This window comes from Toxorhynchites rutilus, chromosome 2 (assembly GCF_029784135.1).
Source record: "Toxorhynchites rutilus septentrionalis strain SRP chromosome 2, ASM2978413v1, whole genome shotgun sequence".
NCBI classification, from domain to species: domain Eukaryota; kingdom Metazoa; phylum Arthropoda; class Insecta; order Diptera; family Culicidae; genus Toxorhynchites; species Toxorhynchites rutilus.
In genome coordinates, this window is record NC_073745.1 from 205341789 (window position 1) to 205367993 (window position 26205).

Below are 26205 nucleotides of genomic sequence, written 5' to 3' on the forward strand. Positions count from 1 at the left end.
TCAGCCAGCACTTATGTTTTTCGTATTGAAAGGATGATTCACTTTGTTTTTTCTGGTCAAAGCCAGACGGTTCTCAATATGAAGCAAGTGATGGTTAAATTCCTGGTCCTGATCCGAAGTACACACGAAAGTTTTGATCCCAGCTTAGGTGAGCATCCACGTGAGATGTGCCAATGGGCGTTGAACGAAAGGATACTATGAGCTCTACCAGGCTTTTTTTGTTGACATGCCCGATCGAATGTTTTGTTTGGCTGTTTTGTCAGTCTGGCTCTGGCTGTTTGTCTTTCAAATATAAACACGAGGCATCTACGCAAAGTAAGAACGTATTTCTGCTGTCAGTGAAACAATACCAGGTGGCGGTTTCACCCTGACTGGAGGTGTCTGTGATACCCCGAATGGAATCGAAATTTCAGAATAAAGTTTTCGAGCATCGATAAGTAATAAAACCAGTAATCTCACGAAAGACACTGTTAACGATAAACCTGAAAAAGAAAGAAATAATTAGAAACCTGAAAAGAAAAGAAAAATCAATTTAATGAAATTATGCACAAACACACTTACACCTAAAAATATATACTCACCTTTGAATTATACTTACCTTGTATCGATTTATACAAACTGTCAAATGAAAACACACACAAAAACAACAGAACTTATAAGACATTGAATCAATTGTAATCATCAGAAGAATAAAACTATCATTGAAGACGCACGCATCGTGTTTTACGCTCTCCCAGGAAAGGAAGTTTCCAGAAGATCAGTCGGAAAAGTGACCAAATTGTATCGCGGAAATTGAAGAGAAAGTGTCCTCCAAGTCGCCGTGAGCGAATAACTACACCGTTTAAGTTTTGTGAATAACATACACTGAACAGAGATCTAAGATGAATTAAGCTCACAAAAAAAGTTTCCGACTACAACGCTTAAATTCTACTAGCAAAATTTACACGGACTAACTCTTGTTTGATGATTGGCACTGTTTTGTTGTTTGTTTTGACAGCAAAGCGACTTCCGCAGTTGTGGGGTGACTCGAAACGAAAGAAATGACAAGTGTGTACAATGGGCTTCGGAAAATTTTCAAAATATTGCTTTTAACTGATAAAATCAGTCGGTTTTACCCACAGTGTCGGTTTTCCCTGATTTCCCCTAGGGCGAGAAGCATATTGCTTTGTGAAATGCAGACACTATTTGATATGGGCTTCTTCTTTTTGAAGATGCTCTGTAGACTGTGTTTGAATTCACAAAGTCGGTTGCTCACAGTTCGACTAGTTAAGTTGAGGCCCATCTCTTCCTGGATCACTCGACAGAATTTATCGGGATCCGATCGAACCAAGCGACGGGTGAGGCGATCTATGTGAACTGAGGTTTCACGAGGCCTTCTACTTCCGGATTTCCACTCTATTATGCCCAGCGTATTATGCTTTTTCATGATTTTCGAAATCGTTCCCATCGAAATACCATATTTTTATGCGATTTCGCGGTAGCTCAAATTCGTTTTGACTCCGGAAATGAACAGTTTCAGAATTTCCACCTACTTTTAGCCCATCGCCTAAGTTTCAAATAAATATGCTTGATATCATCTAAGATTTGCATAATGGGTGTCTCACGTCAAATTGCATCACGAAAAAACGCTGTAGAAAATTACCCATTGGGTAGAAGTAGTTTAGAGTGTATTGTTTACACTGTATTTTTATCGCGTCACCCGATAAGCAACGTCGCGAATTGATTTTACGCAAGCACCTGGGGAATCCTCATTTTTATCATCGGAACATCTAAAAACAACTCGGAATCGTGCAGTCAACGGTGAGTCGTGTGATTAAACGTTACTACGAAACTCTGAGCATTGAACGGAAAAAAATGAATCTGTCTATGTCTTTCGTTCAGAAAGCCAAGAACCGGGAACGACTGCATACGTACAAAGTGCGGAAGGCTACAAATCGTGAAGAACAGGAAAATACGGTAGGAAAGTCAAGGGGCCCGGAAACTGTACACCCAGATGCTGACTAAGTCTCATTGTCTCATCGTGGATGAGAAGACTGACCCAAAACATACTATGTGAGACCACTTTTTCATTAATATAACAGTTTAAGTTCAAAATATAACGGTTAAAAGTTATAAACCACTTATTTCAAACAAACGAGAAATCAGTGGTTTATTTATCGGTTTGAAATGATTCAATTCAATTTTATGCATATTTTATGTTCATAATATTTATACCAAGTTTGAATGGAGTTGTTTATAAGTTATGCTCTGCATTGAAGGAGAGAGGGGTAGAGAAAGGGGGCACTTCCACAGTTTTTAATTAAGGCTAACTAAAGGGTGTGTCACATCAAATTGCATCACGGAAAAAACGCTGTAGAAATGAATGTTCGAAAGAATTCATACCAAAAAAAATAATTTTAAACGAGACGAAGTTTGCCGGGACAGCTAGTCAATACATATAAATACAACCAAAATCATCCGCAAATGCTCAAGAAATTTTCTCCACGCTCAAACCGGTAAACTAGAGCTTATTCAATACCTTTATATTCCAACTGCTTTGTGATGTATGCATTATACGAATACTATGAGTCTCAGTTTTATCAAGATTACACCCGCTTAAAGATAGGTGCTCTTTGTTATTTATTCGATTCGATTCCGTAATCCAGGGGTTTTCAAATGGTGCTCCGCGAAGTGATAGCAAATGATCCACTTGAAAACCCAACTTGGAAAAAAAACAATCCAGAATCCAACATGCAACCAAAATAGAGTTGTTCCCAATTGAGTAATGTCAATGCAAGTAGGTTTTGTTTTATTGATTAAAAAATGCAGGTTCTTCTTCAATGGCACTAACGTTCCTAGAGGAACTTCGCCGTCTCAACGTAGTATTACTTGCGTCATTTTTATTAGTACTTAGTTGAGATTTCTATGCCAAATAACACGCCTTGAATGCATTCTGAGTGGCAAGCTCTAGAATACGCGTGATCACAGTGCAAGTCGGAGGAAATTTCTTTGACGAAAAATTCCCCCGACCAGAACGGGAATCGAACCCGAACACCCTGCTTGTTAGTTATGACTCTAACCACTCGGCCAAGGGAGCACCAAAAAAATGCAGGTGCTCCATCTAATGTTTTTGCTAAAAAAAAGTTCTCTGCCAAAAACAAAATCTGAAAACCCCTGCCTTAATCGGTGTAAGGTTATGGACCCATTAATAATCGGAGCTGTTGAGTTAGGCGGCACGCACACCGGAGCAATATCCAACTAGCAACTAGTAACATGCAATAAGCAATATTATCGCCAATGGGTTCTTCCTTTACATTTTTGTTGATCTCGCACACCGACGCAATACGGAATCACTATCGCCTTTGTAGAGCAATATATCGCTAGCAACACGACGTGTTGGTTGACAAGCAACTTATCGCCCATAATTTGGCAAGTTTCGTTCAATAAGCAGATTGTTTGCATAATATCAGGCATTTTTATTGCTTTGGTATGCAAAGTACAACGAAATATGCTGCCTGTTGCATACTGTGTACTGCTGCTTGATAGTTGCTTGTTGCTCCGGTGTGCGAGCCGCCTTAGATACTCGAGGCTAAATGTTCAACCCGGATTCATGACTTTCTAAAGGGTGTGTCACATCAAATTGCATCACGGAAAAAACGCTGTAGAAATTCGCCCAGTAGACCGATCCTTTTGAAAATTTTAGACAGTAAAATAAAAACTATTAAACAACTTTTGGCATTTTCTTTTTATTCATACTTCGAGCCCAAGCCCGTATGCTCGCACCTTCCTCTTTATCCCGTCCATAAGTTTCTGTACAACGTCAGGTTGTAGTTTTTTTTGAAGAGAAATCCATTTTCTCTTGAAGTCCGCCTCCGATTTGACAACTTTTGGGTTCTTCCGGAGGACCTGCTTCATAATCGCCCAATATTTCTCTATTGGGCGAAGCTCCGGCGCGTTGGGCGGGTTCATTTCCTTTGGCACGAAGGTGACCCCGTTGGCTTCGTACCACTCCAACACGTCCTTTGAATAGTGGCACGAAGCGAGATCCGGCCAGAAGATGGTCGGGCCCTCGTGCTGCTTCAATAGTGGTAGTAAGCGCTTCTGTAGGCACTCCTTAAGGTAAACCTGCCCGTTTACCGTGCCGGTCATCACGAAGGGGGCGCTCCGCATTCCGCAAGAGCAGATCGCTTGCCACACCATGTACTTTTTGGCAAACTTGGATAGTTTCTGCTTGCGAATCTCCTCCGGAACGCTAAATTTGTCCTCTGCGGAGAAGAACAACAGGCCCGGCAGCTGACGAAAGTCCGCTTTGACGTAGGTTTCGTCGTCTATTACCAGGCAATGCAGCTTCGTCAGCATTTCGGTGTACAGTTTCCGGGCTCGCGTCTTCCCCACCATGTTTTGCCTTTCGTCGCGGTTAGGAGTCTTCTGAACCTTGTATGTACGCAGGCCCTCCCGCTGCTTGGTCCGCTGGACGAATGAACTTGACAAATTCAGCTTATTGGCGACATCCCGGATCGAACTTCTCGGATCACGTCTAAACTGCTTAACTACGCGCTTGTGATCTTTTTCACTGACGGAGCATCCATTTTTGCCGTTCTTCACCTTCCGGTCGATGGTTAGGTTCTCGAAGTATCGTTTTAGTACTCTGCTGACCGTGGATTGGACGATTCCCAGCATCTTACCGATGTCCCGATGTGACAACTCCGAATTCTCGAAATGAGTGCACAGGATTAATTCACGACGCTCTTTTTAATTCGACGACATTTTTCCAAATTTACGAAAAATTGACAGTGAAGCATGGCCAACGTGATCTATACACTCTTATCTGATTATAAGCGAAAGCTGAAGATATAATTCCTAAAAATTAAATTTCTACAGCGTTTTTTCCGTGATGCAATTTGATGTGACACACCCTTTATTGTGAATCCATCTCCATGTAAGCTGATCCTTCTACGTATATTTTCAATCGTATTTGATTTTCAGACTAGCATATACGTGATAAATGTTTTACCATCACGCAAATAAAAAATCGAAGTTTTCAATGGAAAGTTAGAGCTGTAAATACTGTGTGAATTGTTACCAGGTTCAGTTTCTGGAGTTCAAGCGAAAGATACGCAACTATGTGACCCATCGGAACGAGAGGGAATAAGATACATAAACATAAATATAATATAATGAATAGTAACCACCGTCCGAGGGTTCCTGTTTTTCTACCGAAATAACTCTCCATCGTGTGGAAAAATTGTGTCTTCCAAACAAATCACCTTCCTGGGCCAAAAAGACCGTCTTCTCATTGTCAAGAATTGAAGATTCTTTATTATGACCTTTCCAAAATTATCCTTAGTCACAGACCAGTCACAAACAAATATCGAATAATGTAGACAGAATTTTGAGTAAACATGCAAACACCAATATTATATGAATAATATATATGAATGTACCGAAACTTCGATTGGCTATCTCTTATCCGATATTCTTATCTCAAATAAAACGAGCGATAAACAACTGTTACCGAAAAGCAACAACAGAAATAATGAAACGCAGCTTGTCAATTGATGTCAGAGTGCAAAAAGATTTTAAGAGTTTCAGTTACTTAGTTCGAGCATTGAAAAATGAAAAACTAGAATATTTTTTGAAATGGTATTATTGTAAATCTAAATTTTTTTACTTATAGTATATAATTAATTTGCTTTCTAAGTGTTTTATATGTGTGTTGCGTCAAAATGACGCGTGTTCGTAGAGATAGGTATATAAGAAACGTCCGTAAACCTAGCGTTAAAAGTGTATTATAAGAATGAAATGAGAACAATAGATCGATTGTTTTTCGGTGAGCATTTAGTGTTACAAAACAGCAAAACGACGCCTAATTTTTTTGGGAATGTTCTGACGCACGCTAACACTTGTTGTCCATCATAAACGCAAACAATCTCATTGTACCAATTCAAGCTAATTCAAAACAACTCCACTATATGTCATCGCGGAAACGAAACCTCGTTTCTCCTCGTGGCGCCAATCCTAATTCCCAATTGACCATTGCTTTACGATATCACATTCGATCAATTGAAGCCAATTTTTGATGCCCAATTCTACTGGAAAAGGTCATTGTTAAACGCAAACCTTTCACGCATACACAATTGCTTTCATTAATTATACCAAACACTGTCCAATGCGCTGACGTCAATGTTTCGATTCGTCAAAAATGCCAAGCCCCCATAATTCATAACGTGCGGCTTCCAAGAACTCTCCCCAATTCGACCATGAAGTCAATTCTCGCACAAGCACACGACTTATCGATTGCGTCGCTAGCGGCCGCGTCGTTGCAAAATTCGCAAACGTGCAAGGCACTGATGAAGCAGGCGTTGGGTCACCACAACCCCCCATGCATACCATCCGGCACATGACGTCGCTCGCTAAGTTTCGTCAATTTAGATTTCGTGTTCTGCTGACACGAGTTGCATCAGCCGGTAGGCAAAGTCCCATTCGCAGAAGTTGACCTTCAGACTCCCCTTCAAAACGACACCCTTGGGCTTCCCAAATCATCCTCTTCGATTACGTAAATATAATATGGCAAAATGACTCACAGAATTCGTCTTACATGGCATATTCGCTGCATAGGTGAGCTCACGTGGAATTTCACACTCACAGCCAAATCGAACACGAATTGAAGGCCGGGGGGGGGGGGGGGGGGAAAGACGAGCTATAGTCTGGACTCTTATTTACCGCCACCTTGGCGCCATGGAGTTATGTGGAATTATAACGGTGTTAACCCCTTTCCGTATTATTTAATACGTTCTAGCGTTCTAGCGCCCTGTGTTTTTCAAGTACCCACGAGTGAGACTCGATGTTGTACGGGAAAAGGTTAAATTGTGATGAAGGTATGTCGTCACTGATGTTGTTTACTTTCGCTTTCCTGATTGTTCATGTTGATATCGAAACCGGAGACACGTGTTCTCAGCTGTTAGCTGAGAACGCTGTTAGCTGTATGGAAGCATGAACTTCACAGGAATTGTAATTTCAGTACAAAGATGGATTAGTTCCAGACGTACCATTTTACTGCATATTTGTGTTTATCTTTGACATCGACCTGTGTGAGGCGATCATTTAGTTTCGAGAATTGTAGAAACCCTTATTCTTTTTTACGACCGTATCTGACTTTCATTCGAATTACTTGATTCGATCAGTTTCGAAAATTATATTCTCGGTTTCGTACGAATCCATTCGAATGAGATCTTTTGCAAACAAAAAATGTAAAAGTAATTAAATCCAAGAGTTAATGCATCACTCAAATTTAAAAATTTTATCAAAGCAACGATGAAAGTGTCACTCATACAGAGATTCCGGAAAATCAACCAAATCAAAAATAAAACAGCTTTGCAGCCCAGTTAACGAAAGCCCTGTTAGAGATAAGTCCACTTGAGAAAAGTTCAGTTAGCGAACTGCTGTATATGGCTGACGTGACGACGAGCGAGTTAAGCGTGATTCATATCATTAATTCTCAATGACTCAATTCCTTCTATCTCAGTCTAGCAGTAGAACCAATACGACTAAAGGAGAAGGTGGAAGCTAACCATTGTAGTAGTATAGGTAAACCCACTAGTAAAATGAGGTAATAGTGTTTGTGAGAGAAAAGCAAAGCACACGTAAATAGATCAATTCACTTATCAAACTGTGTGGCGCTTCCTTGACACGAGTCTTTGAATACATTTGAAAAAAAAATAACAATTCAGTACTAAAGTAAAATGTATGAACGATATGTTCCGATGAACAATTGCAAATATAAATATATATAGAAGGTGCATTTGCATATGAAGTAAAATTCTGATTTTACGCGAGCGTAACATGAGCAAATTTATAACACATGCGAATTGGGGCTCTTTTGGTATTAACAAGTTCTTCCGCATAGTAACTCGATGTTGATAATTCCTTAATATTTTCCTTCGTTGATCGTATTGTTTTCACATATTCACGTTGGAGAGCCTTAACCTGTCTCCTCGTTGGCCGAGGTATTTTGATTGAATGTAATACTTCTCCGTTTACTGTTTTTGAAAGCATAGGCAGCCGTGGCAGTGTTCCGAGCTCTGGAATACAATTTTCTTACCCAATGTTAAAGTTCTGTCCATGCGACAAAAAATCCATGGAATCCCAGATCATCTACGCTCCGATTCTATTCCGCCGATATTTTCGGCAGAATATGGGAAAGTTAGATCTGATAAAACGTTCTTTACTGACGGTTCATACATAAACGGGTCCTCTGGCTTCGGCATCTTCAATGAAAATTCCAGTGCCTCTTTCAAACTCAAAGATCCTTGTTCCGTGTACGTCGCTGAACTGGGTGCGATATACTACGCACTAGGGATCATTGAAACATTGCCCATCGACCATTATTTTATTTTTTCTGACAGTCTCAGCTCAATAGAGGCAATCCGCTCAATGAAAGTTGATAAACGCTCATCTTATTTCCTAACAAGAATAAGACATCTATTGAGTGTTTGGGTCGAAAAATTATTCAAGATTACCTTAGCATGGGTTCCCTCTAATTGCTCGATTCCGGGGAATGAGAAAGCGGATTCGTTAAGGTGGGCGCTTCAGAAGGTACACTTTTTGAAAGGCAAATTGCTTATAATGAATTTTTCCACATTCCTCGTCAGCACACGCTCGTAAGTTGGCAGCGCATGTGGAATGAAGATTAGTTCGGTCGTTGGTTACACACGATTATCCGTAAGGTCTCGACGAGTGCAATCCCTTGAACCGGATTGAATGTAGGTCGTGATTTCATTCGCGTGATATCTCGGCTTATGTCCAATCACTACAACCTAAACGCGCATCTTTATCGCATTGGGCTCGCAGCAAACAATCTTTGTGTGGCGATGGCTACCACGACATCGAGCATGTTGTATGGTCGTGTATCCGGTTCCATGCTGCCCGCTCTCAGCTCTCCAGAGCATTGAGGGCACAAGGCAGACAATCGGATATCCCCGTCCGGGATATCTTAGGTAGCCGTGATCCTGATCTTCTGCTCCATCTATACCTGTTCCTCAGAAACGCCGATGTCAACGTTTAATGATGTTTCCTTCGTTGTGTCCCTGTTTTATATCCCTCCTATCCGATCTATAAACTTTTACTTAGTCGCGGCAATACATACACAAACTCTTTACAGATACACGGGCCGAAGGTTGTGCAGTCCACTGATGATTCAACAAGAGCCAAAGGTTGTACCGCTCATGACAACTCTACACGAGCTGATGATTGCGCCTTGATCTATCCTGGATTCCTCGAGTCGAGAAAGACGCACCATGGGGTGCAGACTAGGAGGGCGTTGCTGATTAACGGTTAGCTGCATCCCAATAGAAAGTATCCCATGTCGGGCACACGTACAGAGCGCTGAAGACTGCAACATCCCAATTATGAGAACACTTGTAATACTAACCTCGAGCCAACCGCGAGTAATCGGTTACATATTACTAACATAGTTGTAAGCAAACATTGTAAAAATATTGAACTCCCGGCCCCGTTAGGCTGACGCCATATGAGCCTTCATAAAAATATATATTTTGGATAAGAAAAAAATGTTAAAGTTGCTAAAACTTACATTATAGACCCATTAAACGTAAAAATAATAATTGATATCAACACAATTTTATTCTATTGATTTTCGTGACATGAAACGCTATGACTCAGAAATAACATTTTATTGAGTGGTTTTTATAGCTGTTTCGATGATGTTGTCTGGCATCAGTGTCGAAAAAATAACGATGCTTTCACTAATACAAACAAAACCATTGCCGAAGATTGAAAAACGAAAATTTAACTTTCAGAGCACTTGCTCGAGTTTCCCGACGTTTTTCACTATACAGTGCGACAGCAGATGAAAATTTAACATCTTGTGAGTAATCGATTAGAATTTGGTTGATATTACTTGATGGGAAGTGTGCGAAAACGATCATTTTCATCACACTGTTTCGCAAAGTTATTAATTTTCGGGCGAGGGGTGAGGGAGGGAGATGAAAGAAATGAGCGCTATTGTGGCAGCCATTTGTGGCTAGCATCCACCTTCACCTTAAGCTCGAATTATCCGAAAAACTTGAATACTGATTCAACAAACGAACGGGATTCGGAGCCTCAGCGAGCGTCGGACGGCATGCGTTTATTTAGTGCATCACGTTTATAACCAGGCAATCAAAATGTATGACATGCATCTTTAACCGGGCAAACGTCATGCACCGGGTAAACATATGCCGTCCGACGCTCGCCAACGCTAGAGGATCGTCTCTATGTTTAAAACTAACCGGGCAATCGGTGGAACGCAGGTTCGTTTGCGAGAGGCCACCGCTTCCGACGGCCGACTCGGATTGCGTCATCTTGGCGGCTTGAGGCCGCCTCGTTTCATATCCTCATTAGATGGAGACTTCGCCCCCACGATGATCTCAAAATAAATTTTATTAAGAAAAAATAAATTCATAATAAAAATTGCACTTCAGTGCTATAATACGTATGTACTACTTTACTTCACTTATTTGTTTTAAGAGACTTGAAACTTTGTAGTTCATTCACCTCTAACGAATGTATCAAAATTGTCAGCTTTCTTTTAAATAAACAGGCTGCGTCATCCATATGAATGGAAAACTTCATCATACGTTATAAAACTGCATTCTTTCACTTTTCATTAGTGACGAAATGAATAGTGGTTTGGCCGGATGCCGGATACCGAATATCCGGCAAGTTTCTAGGCCGGATAGACCGGATATCCGGCTCTTTGTTTGCAAATACGCAACTGGGAGAAACTGCATATTTACAAGAAGATGGAGCTTTGGAAAAATATTGGCGCCATTTTGTGATGGCGACCATTTTGGATTTGCTTTTTTCATAAATAACTGTGTTCTACTAGTCAAGCCCTTCCATTTGATACATGTAATGCATGTAATCCGCCTTTTTTTGTGGCCGCCATCTTAGATTTGCATTTTTCATAAATAATTGTATTCTACTAGCCAAGCCCTTTCATTTGATAAACATATTGATGGGGATCTGAGAATATATGAAATCCGCCATTTTGGATTTGCATTTTTTTTACAATAAGGATTGAATGATTGTCTTACGCTGCCTTCTTTAGGAATTCAGATGACTAATGCCCGAAAATAGCAAATTGCTCAATTCTTAGAGCCATCGCAGATTGCAAACTTTTTGTCGGTCGATAGTTTGTTCGGCTTTTTAATCAGGCACATTATACCGATTCAGTTGGGTCGGTTTTTGCACTACCGGGTATTCAATAAAAGTAAGAATGATTTAAATGCCTTTCTGCAAAAAAGTGAAGAGCATAAATATTTTTCCCACAGAGAGAATTGCTCTCTGGGGTCTCTAGAAAAAGGAATTGTTTACCGAATCCTGGTATCCCGGAACGTCGAGCGGAAGATCGGTAAGGGCTGTCCGGTGAAGATCATGACGGAAAAGAAGAAGGTTACTGAAAAAGCTGTTCGACAAGGACGGTACGAGTTTGCGTGACGTCGGCCGAAAATTTCGGTGCTTCCATTCCTACATCCACAGAACACTCAAGCAGGAGGACATCGTCTGTCGGAAGAAGAATAGGTCTCCAAAGTACACGGACGAGCAGAGAGCGTCCGTGAAAACTCATTGCCGGGGGATGACGAAGAATTATCGCGAGACGTCGTTCGTGCTGGACGACGAGAGTTATTTTCCGCTGTCAAAGTCCCACATTCCCGGCAATCACCAGTACTATACTAACTACAAGGCATACACACCAACCCGGGGGAAGTACAAATACAAGCATAAGTTATGCTGTATACTGCAATCTCCGACAAAGAGATTTAAAAGTCCTGGTTTAACAAGCCGAGCGGACTTGTCATCAACCACAAGGTGTGCCTGGAGAAAATTCTGGTTCCGTTCTTAGAGGAGCATCATTTTGATGGGATGTACGTTTTTTAAGTCGGTCAAGGCGTCTTCCGGTTGCGCCAAAAAAGACGTTGGCGTACCTCTAGAAAAAAACAGATACCGTACGTACCCAAGGAATGGAACCTGACCAACTTACCCCAGTGCCGTCTGATCGAGGATTTTTTCGGCTCCCTCAGTGCCTCGGAGTACAAGAATAATTGGTGAGCCACGGACACCAAGCAGATGACCACGAGGATCCGCAATTGCATACGGAAGATGGATGTCAATGCCGTCCATCGCTCTTGTGAGAGCATCTCCACCAAGTTGCGCCGTACGGCTGAGCACGACCCCTTTGCCAACATTCTCTGACTCTTTTTGATGAACAACCGTTGTGTTTTTAATAAAAAAAAAAACTGAATTGCTTGAAATATTTTTTTTTACTATATCACTGAAGAAATTATTTTTTATTGAACACCCGTTAGCGAATTTCAAAAACTTGCAAAACCTATGGTTATCACGAATGTTAAGTTGATCTTCATCGCTAGCAGTGATTTTTTTTTAAAAGGCGTTTTTTTCCATATCTAGAAAAAAAAGGAAAAAGGGATACGGAAAAGGCAACATTCAGGGCTTGGAAATATTGAGCTTGTTAAGTAATATTGAAAATATATTTTCATCAGTGTAACGCGTTTATTTTGCTTGTCGATGCTGCTGTCATTCATTCGACGGCAAACAAATTTACAACTGTGTTCATTCATATTCATTCTGTGCTATCTGAGCTTTCCTTAAAGCTCGAGTCATGAGAATTCATTCACATTTATTCATTGCCATTGAATTGTCAGGAATGTTTCGACTGTTCATTTTCAATATCCCGATCTGTGTGTGATTTTCTCATCGAGTCAGATCCTTGTTTATTCAGCTATTTTTTTTTAAGTTACTTTGAGTTACTTCGCCTTAAGTTTTAAGTTTTACTTCGCCTTAAGTTTTTAAGTTACTTCGAACAGGCAAAGCAAATCGGTGGCGCAAGCGGAAATGCCAACAAAAGAGCAAGATCTGCACTCACATCTAAGGATTACATAGGCGTGGACGGCGAGGAGGCATTCTGCAGAATAGATCCGAGTAGCGAATGCAAACTTCGTCAGCCAAAGCTGAATGTTGGCAATTTCATCCGCTAATCCTATATCACAGTTTGATCCGTTTGCAAAAGGAAGCTCGAAATATTCCCACTGCGGTCGTGTCTTGGACACCACCATTTTATGTTCGTGTGTTCAGAATTTGAGTCAAAAATCAAATGTTTGAAATTTGAGTCAATAAGGTATTTTTTACGTCGGAATTGGAGTCTTTTGAAGCATTTCTGACATGTGGAATTGGAATTGTAAAACGAATTTCTCCGTTTCGTCAGTGTCCGAGGACGATGCTGATAGTGAATCAATGAATGACAAAACTAGGGATATTTTATTTTGCTCACATTCCGTGAACGCAGAACAGAACGAAAAAGAGAATGAGCAAAACTGGATAAATCAACTGTGAGTAGCTTGCTGTGATTGTGAGGTTTGACGTTGGTTCATTTTCGGTATCCCGAATGCAATGGTATAATGATCGAATGTGGTCGGAAATTCAGCTGAAAAGATTGATGTGATACAGATATTTCTAAGCACTGGCATCATTATAAGTTTCGTTGACCGTTGCACGTTGTCCGTTGAGCGTTGACGTTGCATTCGTTTCTGTTTCCTTTTTGGTTTCGTTTCCGTTTCCGTCTTCGGTTTCGGTTTCGGTTTCCGTTTTCGTTTTCGTTTCCATTTCCATTTCCGTCACACTTTAACACGCATCGTTTACCTAACACAAAGTGACAATTGTAAATAGAAACACAATAGAAACAGTAGCAAAATAGAATAGGAAAGTTAAAATTGATAACGGAAGACAAGGTGTTGAGAAAATTTTATTATTTATTGATTACCAGCTGACCCGGCAAACTTCGTCCCGCCCAAAATGGATATGAATACTTTTAAACTTCACGTTTCCTTACTAAGCGAACTTTCGTGGATTCAATCGCAAAACTTTTCACTGATTGATCTTCTAATAGACCTTTTAAAATTTTCTTTTACTTTGAATTTCCTAGTATTATAATATAATTATAATATAATATTATTTTCAGACACAATTCTCGCTCAAAATTTTTCAATTACATGCACATAACATGTTTCTCCGTTACATGGAATACATGTTCGATACAGAAAATAAAATATGAAGACAGCTCAAATCGAACTATTCCTTTCTCGAGTTTTACGCTTACCAACACATTTGGCGATTCATTTTTGTTTATATAGTTATAAGGTATAGCAATGCGTTTTTTCACCTGGAAATCCATTTCCGCTTTCAAACAACGATCAATTTCGTTGGCGCAAACATCAGATGGACTACACTTATCACGAATTAATTGTAGAACATTTGAGAAATCAATTTTTTATTCAGAGTTTTCTGAAAATTTTCAATCGTTGTTAATATGGTTGGTTAAAATATGTGTAATATTTTTATGGAACCTTCCTTCTCCTTCCAGGGGAGGGAGGGGTGTCAAACTATCATAGAAACATTTATTGTACTTTTGAATCCTCACATTCCTATTTCGGTTCCATTTGCTCTATTAATTCTCGAGTTGTGCAGAAACTTGTGTTTTGTTTGTATGAGAGCAGTTATTGTCCCCTAAAACCTCAACATGCCAAATTTGGTTCCATTTGCTTGATGAGTTTTCGAGTTACGCAGAAGTTTGTGTTTCGATAAAACGAATTTGAAGAAAAAAAAACAGTTCAGAAGTAACCTGTAGTGGTAATATCGTTCAGTTCTTCTCCGAAAAAAATACTACGTGTGAAATATGTTTAGAATGGTAAAGGTTGTTAGTTCCATAAACCTAGGCTGACCAAATAGTTTAGGAATGAAAACGGGACACGTAAGCCCAAAAAAATATTAAAAAGCCATATTTTTTGAAGAATTTTTTCGAGTGAATAAAATCGATAGTAAAACCAATAAATCAAACATTCATAGATGTACCTGGTTTGCTCTCCACAACGAGTTTATGATTCTATCTTTTGTACCGGATACCTCAAACGACTTCAGCAGATCGTCAGCGTATATTGATCCTTCGTCATCATCAGTTTGGACACCGCAAAGCATCTCGGAGTCGACCGATCATCTTTTCTCGGTGTATTACCAGAACGTGAGAGGTTTACGCACCAAAATTGTTCAGCTACGTTTACTGCTGCTGAGCTGCGATTACGACGTGCTTGTTCTTACCGAAACGTGGTTACGAACCGACATTGATGACGCAGAAATAACATCTGCATACACACTTTTCCGATGCGACCTTAGTAGTCTAACCAGTAATTCTACTATGGGGGGAGGAGTGCTGATAGCGGTGAAAAAGCACCTGAATTATGAACTTGTTCCTCTACCGAATTGCGATCGTCTTGAACAAGTCGCAGTTCGTGTGAAAACTGCACATCGCTCGATGTATATCGTGGCCATCTATCTCCCACCGTGCTCCTGTCCGGATTTGTATTCCACTCACGCAGACGCAGTGCAATGCATAGCAGATAGTTCTTCTGGGGCCGACATCATCATATCGGTAGGCGACTTCAACCTCCCTCATCTCCGGTGGCAGTTTGACGATGCCGTGAATGGTTACATTCCATCAAACGTTTCATCTGAGGCCGAGCAGTCATAGAAAACATGTTTGCCACTGGCTTCCAACAAATCTGCAATTTCGTGAACACAAATAATAGGCTGCTGGATTTAGTGTTTGTTAACCGACCAGATGAATTAGATCTCTTAGCACCATCCACTCCATTTTTACCTGTGGACAATCACCATCCACCTTTTATTATATTGCTCGAAGAAAAGGTGAACGACTCAGGCACACCTGAAGACTGCAAAGAAAATGTGTCGTACAATTTTCAAGCCTGTGATTTCGACCGATTGAACTGCGGATGAATTACTTTCGACTTTCTACGATAAGTTGAATCAAGTATTAACTGAACACGTATCTCGGAAAAGACGAGCCTCCGTTATTGGCAAACCATGGTGGACAAACTATATTTCTATGGTACAATCGAATATGAAACTAAATCCTCAACTCTTCTGGGACTTTGTGAGAACACGGAGATCATCTACCCGCGTTCTATTCAATGTGAAATACGGGGAATCTGATACAAGCTCGAATGTAGAAGCAGCGGAACTTTTCACTACATTTTTTGAGAGTGTGTTCAGCAAAGTGTCGCCCGTTTGTCGTCGCAATTGCTTTGCTCACATACCATCATATGACATCACATTTCCAGTTCTTCAGTTCTCCTCTGAAGATGTGAAAAAAGAATTTAAGGAACTTGACACCAAGAAAACATCGAGTGCAGATGGAATATCTCCCTTGCTTCTCAAGAACTGCTCTCCCACCTTGGCGGGGCCCATCGCTCTTATATTCAACCGCTCTCTGCGCGACCGATCATTCCCGGCTGCATGAAAACGTGCCTGTATTGTTCCGATCCATAAATCCGGAAACTGCGTTTATGTCAGCAATTATCGTGGAATATCAATACTGAGTTGTTTGAGCAAGGTCTTCTAAAAGTTAGTACACAAGGTGTTGTACAACGTGTCATCTTTGATCATCTCCGATAGCCAGCATGGCTTCATGAAACATCGGAGTACCACGACTAACCTCATGTGTTACGTCACCGCTCTATCTCGTGAAATAGAGCTCAGGTGACAAGTAGATTCGGTGTACATTGATTTCTCGAAGGCATTCGACACTGTTCCGCATATTACTGTAATCAACAAAATGAAGCAAATGGGCTTTCCCGATTGGTTTTTGGAGTGGTTATGGTCGTACTTGACGGATCGTTCCGCGTACGTAATGGTTAATTATACAAAATCTAGACCATTCAGTATCACGTCTGGCGTACCTCAGGGTAGTGTTCTTGGCCCTCTGATCTTCAACCTCTTTGTCAATGACCTGTCTTCACTGCTCTCTTCTTCTAAGCTTTCTTTTGCCGACGATCTGAAATTTTATCGGTGCATCACCTCGCCCCTGGATCATGTCGCCTTGCAAGAAGATATAAACACAGTGCTGACATGGTGTGGCGATAACGGCATGCAAGTCAATAGTAAGAAATGCGAGATCATATCCTTCGGTCGCCGTTACAACGTTGCTTATCACGAATATTTTATGGAAGCGGACTCACTTGACCGGATCAAATCTATCTGTGATTTAGGAGTGACCATTGACGCCCAACTCAGGTTCAACGAACACGTAGGAATCACGACCGCTAAATCTTTTGCTACTCTTGGATTTATCCGCCGGCACGCCTCCGATTTCACCGATATACAAGCTTTGAAGTCGATCTACTGTTCTTTGGCGCGCAGTATACTGGAGTATGCTGCTACTGTCTGGTGCCCATACTACACATCGCACATAATCAGTATTGAACGCATACAGAGGAAGTTCATACGGTTTGCACCACTCAACTTCCATGAAATGATTCTATCGATCTTCCTCCATATTCCGACCGTTGCCGACTGATCCCTTATCCAGCAGGAGGGTCAATATGCAGCGCTTATTCGTCTTCGACTTGCTACGAGGCAATATTGACTGTTCTGAACTTCTGGAACAAATCTCGTTCTATGTTTCACCTCGACGTTTCCGGAGTTCGTCTCTGTTGGCACTTCCCCGTCATAGAACCAACTACGGATACAACAATCCGTTCGATTCGTGTCTTCGTGCGTTTAATAAAATCAGTGACGAATTTGATCTGAATATGTCCAAAAGCACATTTAAAATTAAGATAAAGAATATTGTATAGATTACTAACCATTATTCAGTCTGTAAGTCTAGGACGAAGACGGTGATAAATAAATAAATAAAATGTTGTCGTAAAATTTGTTACATTACCTATCAATGTTACGTTTGACATTTATAATGGCGTTCATAGTTCGAATATTGAGTCGCGACAATATTGTGCCGTAATATGCCGTATCATTAAGAAAAATTCTTCTAATAGATGCGATACTACCAGGAAAACACAAAATATAATCAGTATCCTATCACGAATTCTATGTATTTTCCATTTTAAAAATGTTTGCACACAACGATTCGCAACTGGTAAGGATTATTTGTTCCACCTTTTTTTCTTAATAATGATAGTTCCTGTAATCTATATAAACAGGAAGTTTTGTTTTACTAATGCTACATGGAATCTCTGGCCGTTCAGGAATGGGCTTCAACTCTTTAACCTACAACTCAGCATACTAGAATAACTCGATGTGCTCGTGTTTGGTCCGTGCTTTTGTAAATGAAACCGTAGGGCAAGTGGTTAATATAATATTGTTATGTTTCCCTTCTCCTAGCCTTCCATTTGTCAATGGACACCAACGCAATTTTGTAAAAAAATTCCACAATCTAAAAAAATCGCCTTATGTATTTCAACTAAATCAACTAGTTTTGACATAGAATTACTTCTTTCAGTAAGGTTACTAAATCAGAAAAGATGTTAACTCCGTTCGAATTGTTGACGTAGAACTACGTCTTTCAGGAAGGGTGCCAAATCAGAAAACAGGTCACGATTTTATGAAATAAAGTTAACGTTAATAACTATTTTCACTGTGAACGAATTCTCATGATTTGTATACCAATCGAATCGGAAATTCTCTAAGATTTGTTTGATATTCTATACATTACAATTCGCCAATCTCTAAACGGTTTAAATGCACGAAAACTGGAAGAACTTCTTTTTTACTAATACATTTGTTCTGCCGATTTGTGTGCTAAACCTACCCGTATTTCGAATGCTTATAACTCGAACATTTCTTAATAGATCGGAAAGATATTTGCATCAATTGATAGGAAATATGTCTACGCGTCTAACACAATTAACAAATGTTATTTTTCATTAGATGAACAATTGAATAACTGTAAAACGTCAAGCGTCATCTAAACGCCCTAACTGCCAAGTTTTGATTGGCCCGATTTACGGGTTCCCCAACACAGACTTCAAAATCGATGTACCTGTGGAAGTCCGCTTTGCAAATATACATGCAAGTCGGGGATATTTTTGTCCTCACCGAGCTGTGTTGCCCTAACACGAACTTCAAAATTAATGTGCCTGGGGAATCCGCTTTGCAAATACATGCAAGTAGGGGGAATTTTTTGGTGTTGAGCACTTTTCTACTCGCTTGTCGTTGTGCAGACCGGAATATGTTTCCCTAAAACGTATTTTTAAACTGAGAAGCCTGGAAAAATCGTCATTTCAGATACTAGAGGTGAATGAACTTTCGCGGTTCGAGAGCTACGTAAAGATGAGATGCGCAATAATTTCAGAGGGAAATGTAAAATACAATGATCGTTTGACAGTTCTTCCGTTCACATATTTTGGTAGTACTAGGCACCACACCAAATGTAAAAGGACGTTCATCAAATTTATTTGTAACGAAGAACATAATCTATTAAAATAATTTCGATGCATTCTAAAATAATATTCGAAGTGGTAAACAAGTGGATTGCATAATGTTATTACGTAGTTCTACGTCGAAAATAAGCGGTCGTGTCCTAGATACTACCCCTTATATTTTTTTAAGAATCGGGGACCAGTTCTGAGCGGGGATTATCTTAATGTCGACTGAAGCCTCTTTGTCCCGCATTTCTGATTGTTTTCATGAAAAACAGGTGTGACTAAGCCCTGATGTTCACCCAATCAAACAATTAAGTGATTCAAAAAGGAATTTCACGACGGCATGGCATTGGTCTTTCTATCCCATCTCCAGCCGAAGCGTATTGAATGAAATAATTCCGTAGTCCTGCGTCAATAATTTTCATATAGATTTTATGTGCGGTTACCAGATAAAGGTGATTCTCCAATATTTTGGCTTAATTTATGTGCAGCACATAATTAAGCCCGAATGATGCTAATTGATGTCCACTAAATTCAATAACAAGGTAAATTATGTTTATATGCGATGCTATGGAATATAAATGGCTTCTATTTACAATTAAATTTTGCTTAGAATAGATTCTCAGTGTGTTTGTCCGTGTTATGACAATCATTCGTGATAAAAAGATGGTAGAACAACAAACGGGAACAATATCGCTCTCTGAACTTACTCTTGAAATTCTCAAGCTTCCAGCAGAGCTGCTGTAGTTTTTCGGAGGGAACTTCACTTCAAGCTCTTTATTTTAGTTATATTTAACCATAAATCTTCATCAGCTGGTGGTTACAGTGCATCGACTCTCGGGGCCATAACAAAAACGAGCTTGCAAAAGATTTATCCGAATCCACACTGGTTGTAGATGTCGATGAAATCAAGATACCGTAAGCTTACTTAAGCCTCAGCTTCAGTAAGGTTTACCTGCCTCAGCCTATGATTAATTCCTTTGGTCTGAACCAGCTGAAATCTTTACTGGAAAACTGTCACGGGAAAATCACTCATGGAAAGAAGTAATACGGGAGAATTCGCCAACCCAAGGTCAGGAAGAGCTTGTAGGCATAATAGCGGAATATCATCTGAGTCTTGGAATCAAAACCAGGGAAAATCTATTAGACGACTACGTCTCATAAATTGTTCATTTATTCAAACAGGAAAAAAGGTAATTAACAAACAAAAAAACATGAATTGCATAACAACAATCAATCAACATGATAAGACTCTTTCAGGAATTACGGGCCTGATCACGAACGTCACTTCACAAAAACGAAGTGAATTGTATACAACGTTATTACGGCTGCCACCGTGTGTGTAGAATCCGGAAGAGTTCATCCGTCGTGACAATTTTGATGAACTCGGCTTTGCTTTTTAAGAAAGAAAAGATAAACAAACAGCAATTTCCCCGCTTGGTGGTATTTTTAAAACGAAATCCTGATGTATCCATAGGACGTAAATTTGTTTATTCGGATTCGATAATTGCGCTATGGGATGTAATTGAGAACTAAAAATGTAGCTCCCGTAGACCGATTGAAACTTGGCGAAAGGTCTTATTTCGATTGTCCTAAATGAATAGATTTTTTTTGTTTCTATTTTAAGGATTAGACTCACAGAGAGTTGCAACCCCATAAAATGGCAATGGAGGCCACTGGCCCAAAACGATCATTATGATTGATTATGTATAATATTGATTTGTTGATATTTTGAACATAAAATAATAACTGTAATGTTTTTCCAACATTGCAGAGCTGATTTTTGTAACATTCGCAATGGGTGGACCCAGCGTCGGTCCCTAGGGGCCGACGTTGAGCTTTTTGGTAGAAAAGTGCTGATTGACTGGGACTGACAGTTACAAAATAATAAAATAAAAATATATACTGTTTGTTTTCGGATGTTTTACAGAATATGGCTACTTTCTAGTCAAACTGCTGATTATTTTCTATTTATACAATAAGTATTTTTGGGAATTGGAACCGACACTGATACTGTGCAAATGCTCTTGATGCGCGCTGAATGTAATTTATAGAAAGAGGAAATAAAATTACATTCCCATATGTTCAACAACTACATTATGCAAGAGCAACCAAGTATTTCTCCTCATCTTTGAACCAACGTTTGATTCAGCAAACTAACGCACCAAGCAAATGATTCATGGAATGAGTCCGAATAGTTGGCATAGAAATTTCGAATCATCGAGGTATAATCGCAAACTTATCATTCTAAAACATACGTTCAATTTAATGGAATATTATCTCATACACTTATTAATTTTACCAACATAACGTTCAAACGCCCGAAATTATGCAACCGATATAACGTTCAAACGCTCGAAATTATGCAAGTGACAAGTCTCTTATAAACAGGATTGAACTCTTTCACTTCACGGAGTTTATTTTTACACGCAACTGTCCATGACAATGATGATAGACAAAAAAAGAATAAGTGAAGTGTAAGTGACGTGAAAGCGTTTGTGACAGTGATGTTCGTGATCAGGCCCTATATTTTATTCTTCGGTGTGGTGGCAAGCGCAACCCTGGAGGAAAGATCTATAACAAATTTTTTAATCTCAAACATAAAAAGGTTCATGAGATATCAGAGGAAGCTCATCAATCATAAAATTTTGAACCAAGTTCTTTGGAGACTATTGTGGTAATTTGGAACCAATTTTCATGTCGATCGGTTCAGTAGTTTCCGAGTCCATAAGAACCAGACAGACGGACAGACAGACAGACAGAAATCCATATATATTTATATATATATATATATATATATATATATATATATATATATATATATATATATATATATATATATATATATATATATATATATATATGTATATATATATATATATATATATATATATATATATATATATATATATATATATATATATATATATATATATATATATACATATATATATATCCGAACCGATCGACATGAAAATTGGTATGTAGGGGTTTTTGGGACCGGGAAAGGTTTTCATGACAGCTCGAGACTCCTCCCCCCCTCTCTAAGGGGGCTGCCATACAAATGAAACACAAATTTCTGCCTTACTCGATAATTAAACAAGCAAACGAAACCAAATTTGGCATGTGTAGGTTTTAGGGTGCAATAAATGTTTTTACGGTGGTTAGATACTCTTCTACCCTCTCTAAGGGGGGCCTGCCATGCAAAAGGGACACAAATTTTTGTATTACTCGAGAACCAATCAAGTTAATGAAACGAAATTTGGCATGTGGAGGTTTCAGGGTGCAATAAATGATTCTATGATGGTTAGATACTCCTCTCCCATCTCTTAGGGGGGTCTGCCATACAAATGGAATACAAATTTCTGCATACTCGAGAATTAATCAAGCAAACGAAACCAAACAAGGCATGTGAAGGTTTTACGGTTCAATAAATGTTACGGTGGTTAGGCAGTCCACTCCCCTCTCTTAGGGTGTGCAAATGAAGCTAAATTTGGCATGTGAAGATTTTAGGGGACACGGAATGTTTCTGTGGTGAATAGACACTCCACCCCCCTCTCTAAGGGGTGAAGAGGGGAGGGGCCTGGATTTATTCTATTATATTTTCTGTATCAAACATTTATTCCATGTAACGGAGAAACATGTTTTTTTCAAGTGGTTGAAAAAAACGGGAACGAGAATTGTGTCTGAAAATAATCTGATATTATAAAGATGAGTTTTGGTAGAAGTCGTCGATTAGAAGATCAATCAATGAACAGTTCTGCGATTGGACTCATGAACTTGCGCTTAGTAAGAAAACGTAAATGTTTGAAGGTATTGATAAAAAAAAATTTGGGCGGGACGAAGTTTGCCGGGTCAGTACTAGTATGAAATGAATATTATTATCAATCTAAGGTTAGTCTTATGGAAGTAATAGAATTCCTTCTAGAATTTATTTAAGTTATTTAAAACGTAGGTGAACAATGAAGTGTTGTTGATTTTAATAATCATTTTGAAGCCATCTCAAGCCAATAAGCCACCATATGAAGCCATCTCTAAGACAAACATCATAAACATAATTAGATTAAGCGATATTGATGGACCTCCAATATTTGTTCACAATATCATGAACAGACTTTTGTTCCGAAAATCTAATGAATTATCATCAATGGAAAATGAAGATGATTAGGTGTTAGTTATTATTGTAAAAGTAATATGTTATCAAGTTCAATAATAAATGTACCATGCCATGCAATTTTTGTTTCACTCTCGAATAACACAAGTAGGGAATAAGAATGTTGCAGTATTTTTAGTTATTATAATCAGGGAGATAAATAACGTACACAATGTTCATATAACTCCTGACGATAATATGTAAAAACATTGCTGAAATTGACTTTTTCCTTATTTTGAGTTATATAAAGTAAAAAGAATCCATTTTGAGTACATTTCAAAAATGAATCCATTATTGTATACAACAGCACATAAAATTTAATTTCATGTGCAAGATTAATCTAATGTATATGCGCGGCTAGATTGCAAAAATATATGTGTCGTACAGATAAATAAATCTGATATGAAAATTTTTCTCGGTGTATATTTGTTAAGAACCCTTTGCACTTCAAAATTTCAATGACAAAAACATAATCTCTTTCAACATTGCGAATAAATGTTCGAAAACTCATTAACTAATCTCTGGTGAGCAGAAATTTAGGGCATGGATTTCTAAATAAATCGTAGTACAACAGGGGATTATTACAAATATTTTTTTCTCCACACTTAAAATATAGTACAAATTGATAAAAAGACGGGATAATCCAAAATGGCCAAAAAACGCATCTGTCTTGTTAAAAACGGTACGTTTGGTCAGCCTACATAAACCACTATTGACTACCAGCGAACATTATACCATCCATCGGAACTATCCGTAGTATAAGCATAAACTAGTATAAACGGCAGACAACATAGTATCATATATCAATCAGCGTTCAAATATCCCATCAATGTTTCTGTTTTTTTTCCAGACGCTTGTCTTCGCTGCCAAGCCGAGAGTAAGAACGACACCATCGGCCGCCAAGACTGTGTGGTAGTTTGGGGTGAATGCAATCATTCCTTCCACCACTGCTGTATGTCGCTGTGGATCAAGCAGAACAACCGTTGTCCACTGTGTCAACAGGAGTGGTCCATCCAACGAATGGGCAAGTGAGCGGGACAGATATGGTTCAATAAAACAACACAATGTTATCAATATGATACTGCTATATTAGGTAATGCATTTCTGTTCAAATAGAGAAAACCTTTCAAACTGGTTGTGGAATGCTATACCGGACATATTTGTCCAGATGAAAGTTATCTTCCTTGTAATCCTCATCGACCACAAACACTTGCACAAAGTCATCGAATTCATACTTCCGCTTCATGAAAACATCGGTCAGCTGCAGGTTACTAACCGTAATTAATCCCAATCGAACGGGACAAACCGTCAAACTGAATTCCTGTGACTTTCCTGGTTCCAATGCTCCCAAGCTAATCTCAGTCTGTCCGGTGTATCCGCAGCCGATTTTTGCTTTTGTGTTCAAATTCATCACCAGATCCATTGACCTCTCGCTAGTATTCGTTACTCTGCACTTGAAGTCAAACGCTTGACCGATTTTGCATGTACTTTCAGCTTCAATTACAGCCAAGCGTAAATCTCCGTATTCAATTGGCTGGAATTAGTAAAAATTTGCTATGAAAATTCTCATCAATAAGCAACTTTTAACGATACTTACACTTCGCTGCAGCTGGCTTGTTTGCAACCGCCCTCGTTCTCCGAGATTGGACCTCCAAACGATGTCCAGTTTGCCGATATTATTAGCTGCCTTCAATGCCTTAGGATCGTTCAAAATCTCTGGAATGGGTTTAATACAATACAAATACTGACAACTATTCTGTGTTTGCAGCATTGTTCGCTGTGTGAACACAGATTCCCCCGACGGCAAAGTGTTCAGCGGAACTACCGTGTACTGCTCGGAACTTTCAAGTTCAACTTTTTCCAAACAAATCGGACCCATTGTGATATTTTGTATCTGCGCTTCCAGGTACACCTCATCAGTTTCGGCATTGTAAAATTTAGTCATCACATCCAACGGTTTAACCACTTCAAATTTAAAGAATTTACGAAATGACGTTTCCAGCCCGGCCGGTGTCAGATATGAAACCTCGCATACCAGTCTGAAAATGTATAGTCTCAAACATGATTCTTAAAATAATGCGCCGGTAAATTACATATGCGTTCCAATTTCCTTCACTTCATGGTGTATCACATCGTCGAGTGTCTCGTCAGGACTCAAGGTCATCGGCCCCTGTTTATCTACATGTATGGGCAAATTTATACGGGTATTGTTCGACTGCAGATCCGCTTTTACGGTTACATTAGTGACCGGGTGCGTCCGACAGTTATGAACGCAAACATAGCTCGAAAACGTTTCACCCAGATAAATGCTGCCAAAACTTTGTGGTAGTAACATAAACTGGCCAGCAGCCAACGTTTCACTGCCCTGAACTGTTGTGGCAGATCCCTCCAAGATTTTATCGAATGTGTTCTGTGGCAAATCCTTTGCTTCTGCCGTAACAATCTGAGAGTTAACCAGAGTTGGTCGGGTCAAACGCATAACTGGAAAGAAGAAATACTAAAGAAACTGTAGTAAGGAATAATATAGAAATACCTTTTAACGCAAGAAGGTGTTCAGTTGGATCGGTCATGTTTGCGAGATTAATTTTATCTTAAGCGAATTCTACGATGCAGAATTCTTATTGCACAATAAAGATTGTGTCAACCACAGCATTGTTGTCTCAGGTGTCAACAAACGTGCGTCATTTTATTACACTGAAAGAAATTCGTATTCGATAGTCATAATCCCTTTGCCACTTTTAGGTCTTCATTACACTAGAGTAA

General features: G+C 39.3%; 2 protein-coding genes across 2 annotated transcripts in view; one reads left to right on the forward strand and one right to left on the reverse strand.

Moving 5' to 3' along the window:
• The window catches only part of LOC129764322 (RING-box protein 2), a 121849-nt gene extending 97315 nt beyond the window's left edge, over positions 1–24534 (forward strand). The window contains exon 2 of the mRNA XM_055763287.1: positions 24293–24534. Within this exon, the coding sequence (XP_055619262.1) occupies positions 24293–24474 (182 nt within the window). The 3' untranslated portion in view covers positions 24475–24534. The remainder of the gene's footprint in view (positions 1–24292) is intronic.
• On the reverse strand, positions 24508–26132 carry LOC129764321 (probable trafficking protein particle complex subunit 13 homolog). The gene is made up of 4 exons (XM_055763286.1): positions 25976–26132; positions 25536–25923; positions 25040–25481; positions 24508–24976 (listed from the first exon to the last, which is right to left on the reverse strand). Exons 1-4 carry the CDS (start codon positions 26010–26012, stop codon positions 24569–24571), a joined length of 1275 nt encoding a protein of 424 aa, XP_055619261.1. The 5' UTR covers positions 26013–26132; the 3' UTR covers positions 24508–24568.
• Positions 26133–26205: the final 73 nt, after the last annotated feature.

Excerpts from the sequence above, each read along its gene's own strand:
- LOC129764321 (XM_055763286.1), bottom strand. The coding sequence starts at position 26,012 with ATGACCGATCCAACTGAACACCTTCTTGCGTTAAAAG. Across the intron at positions 25,924-25,975 it reads ACACCTTCTTGCGTTAAAAG|TTATGCGTTTGACCCGACCA; the intron begins GTATTTCTATAT and ends TCTTCTTTCCAG. Across the intron at positions 24,977-25,039 it reads CAAGCCAGCTGCAGCGAAGT|CCAATTGAATACGGAGATTT; the intron begins GTAAGTATCGTT and ends TACTAATTCCAG.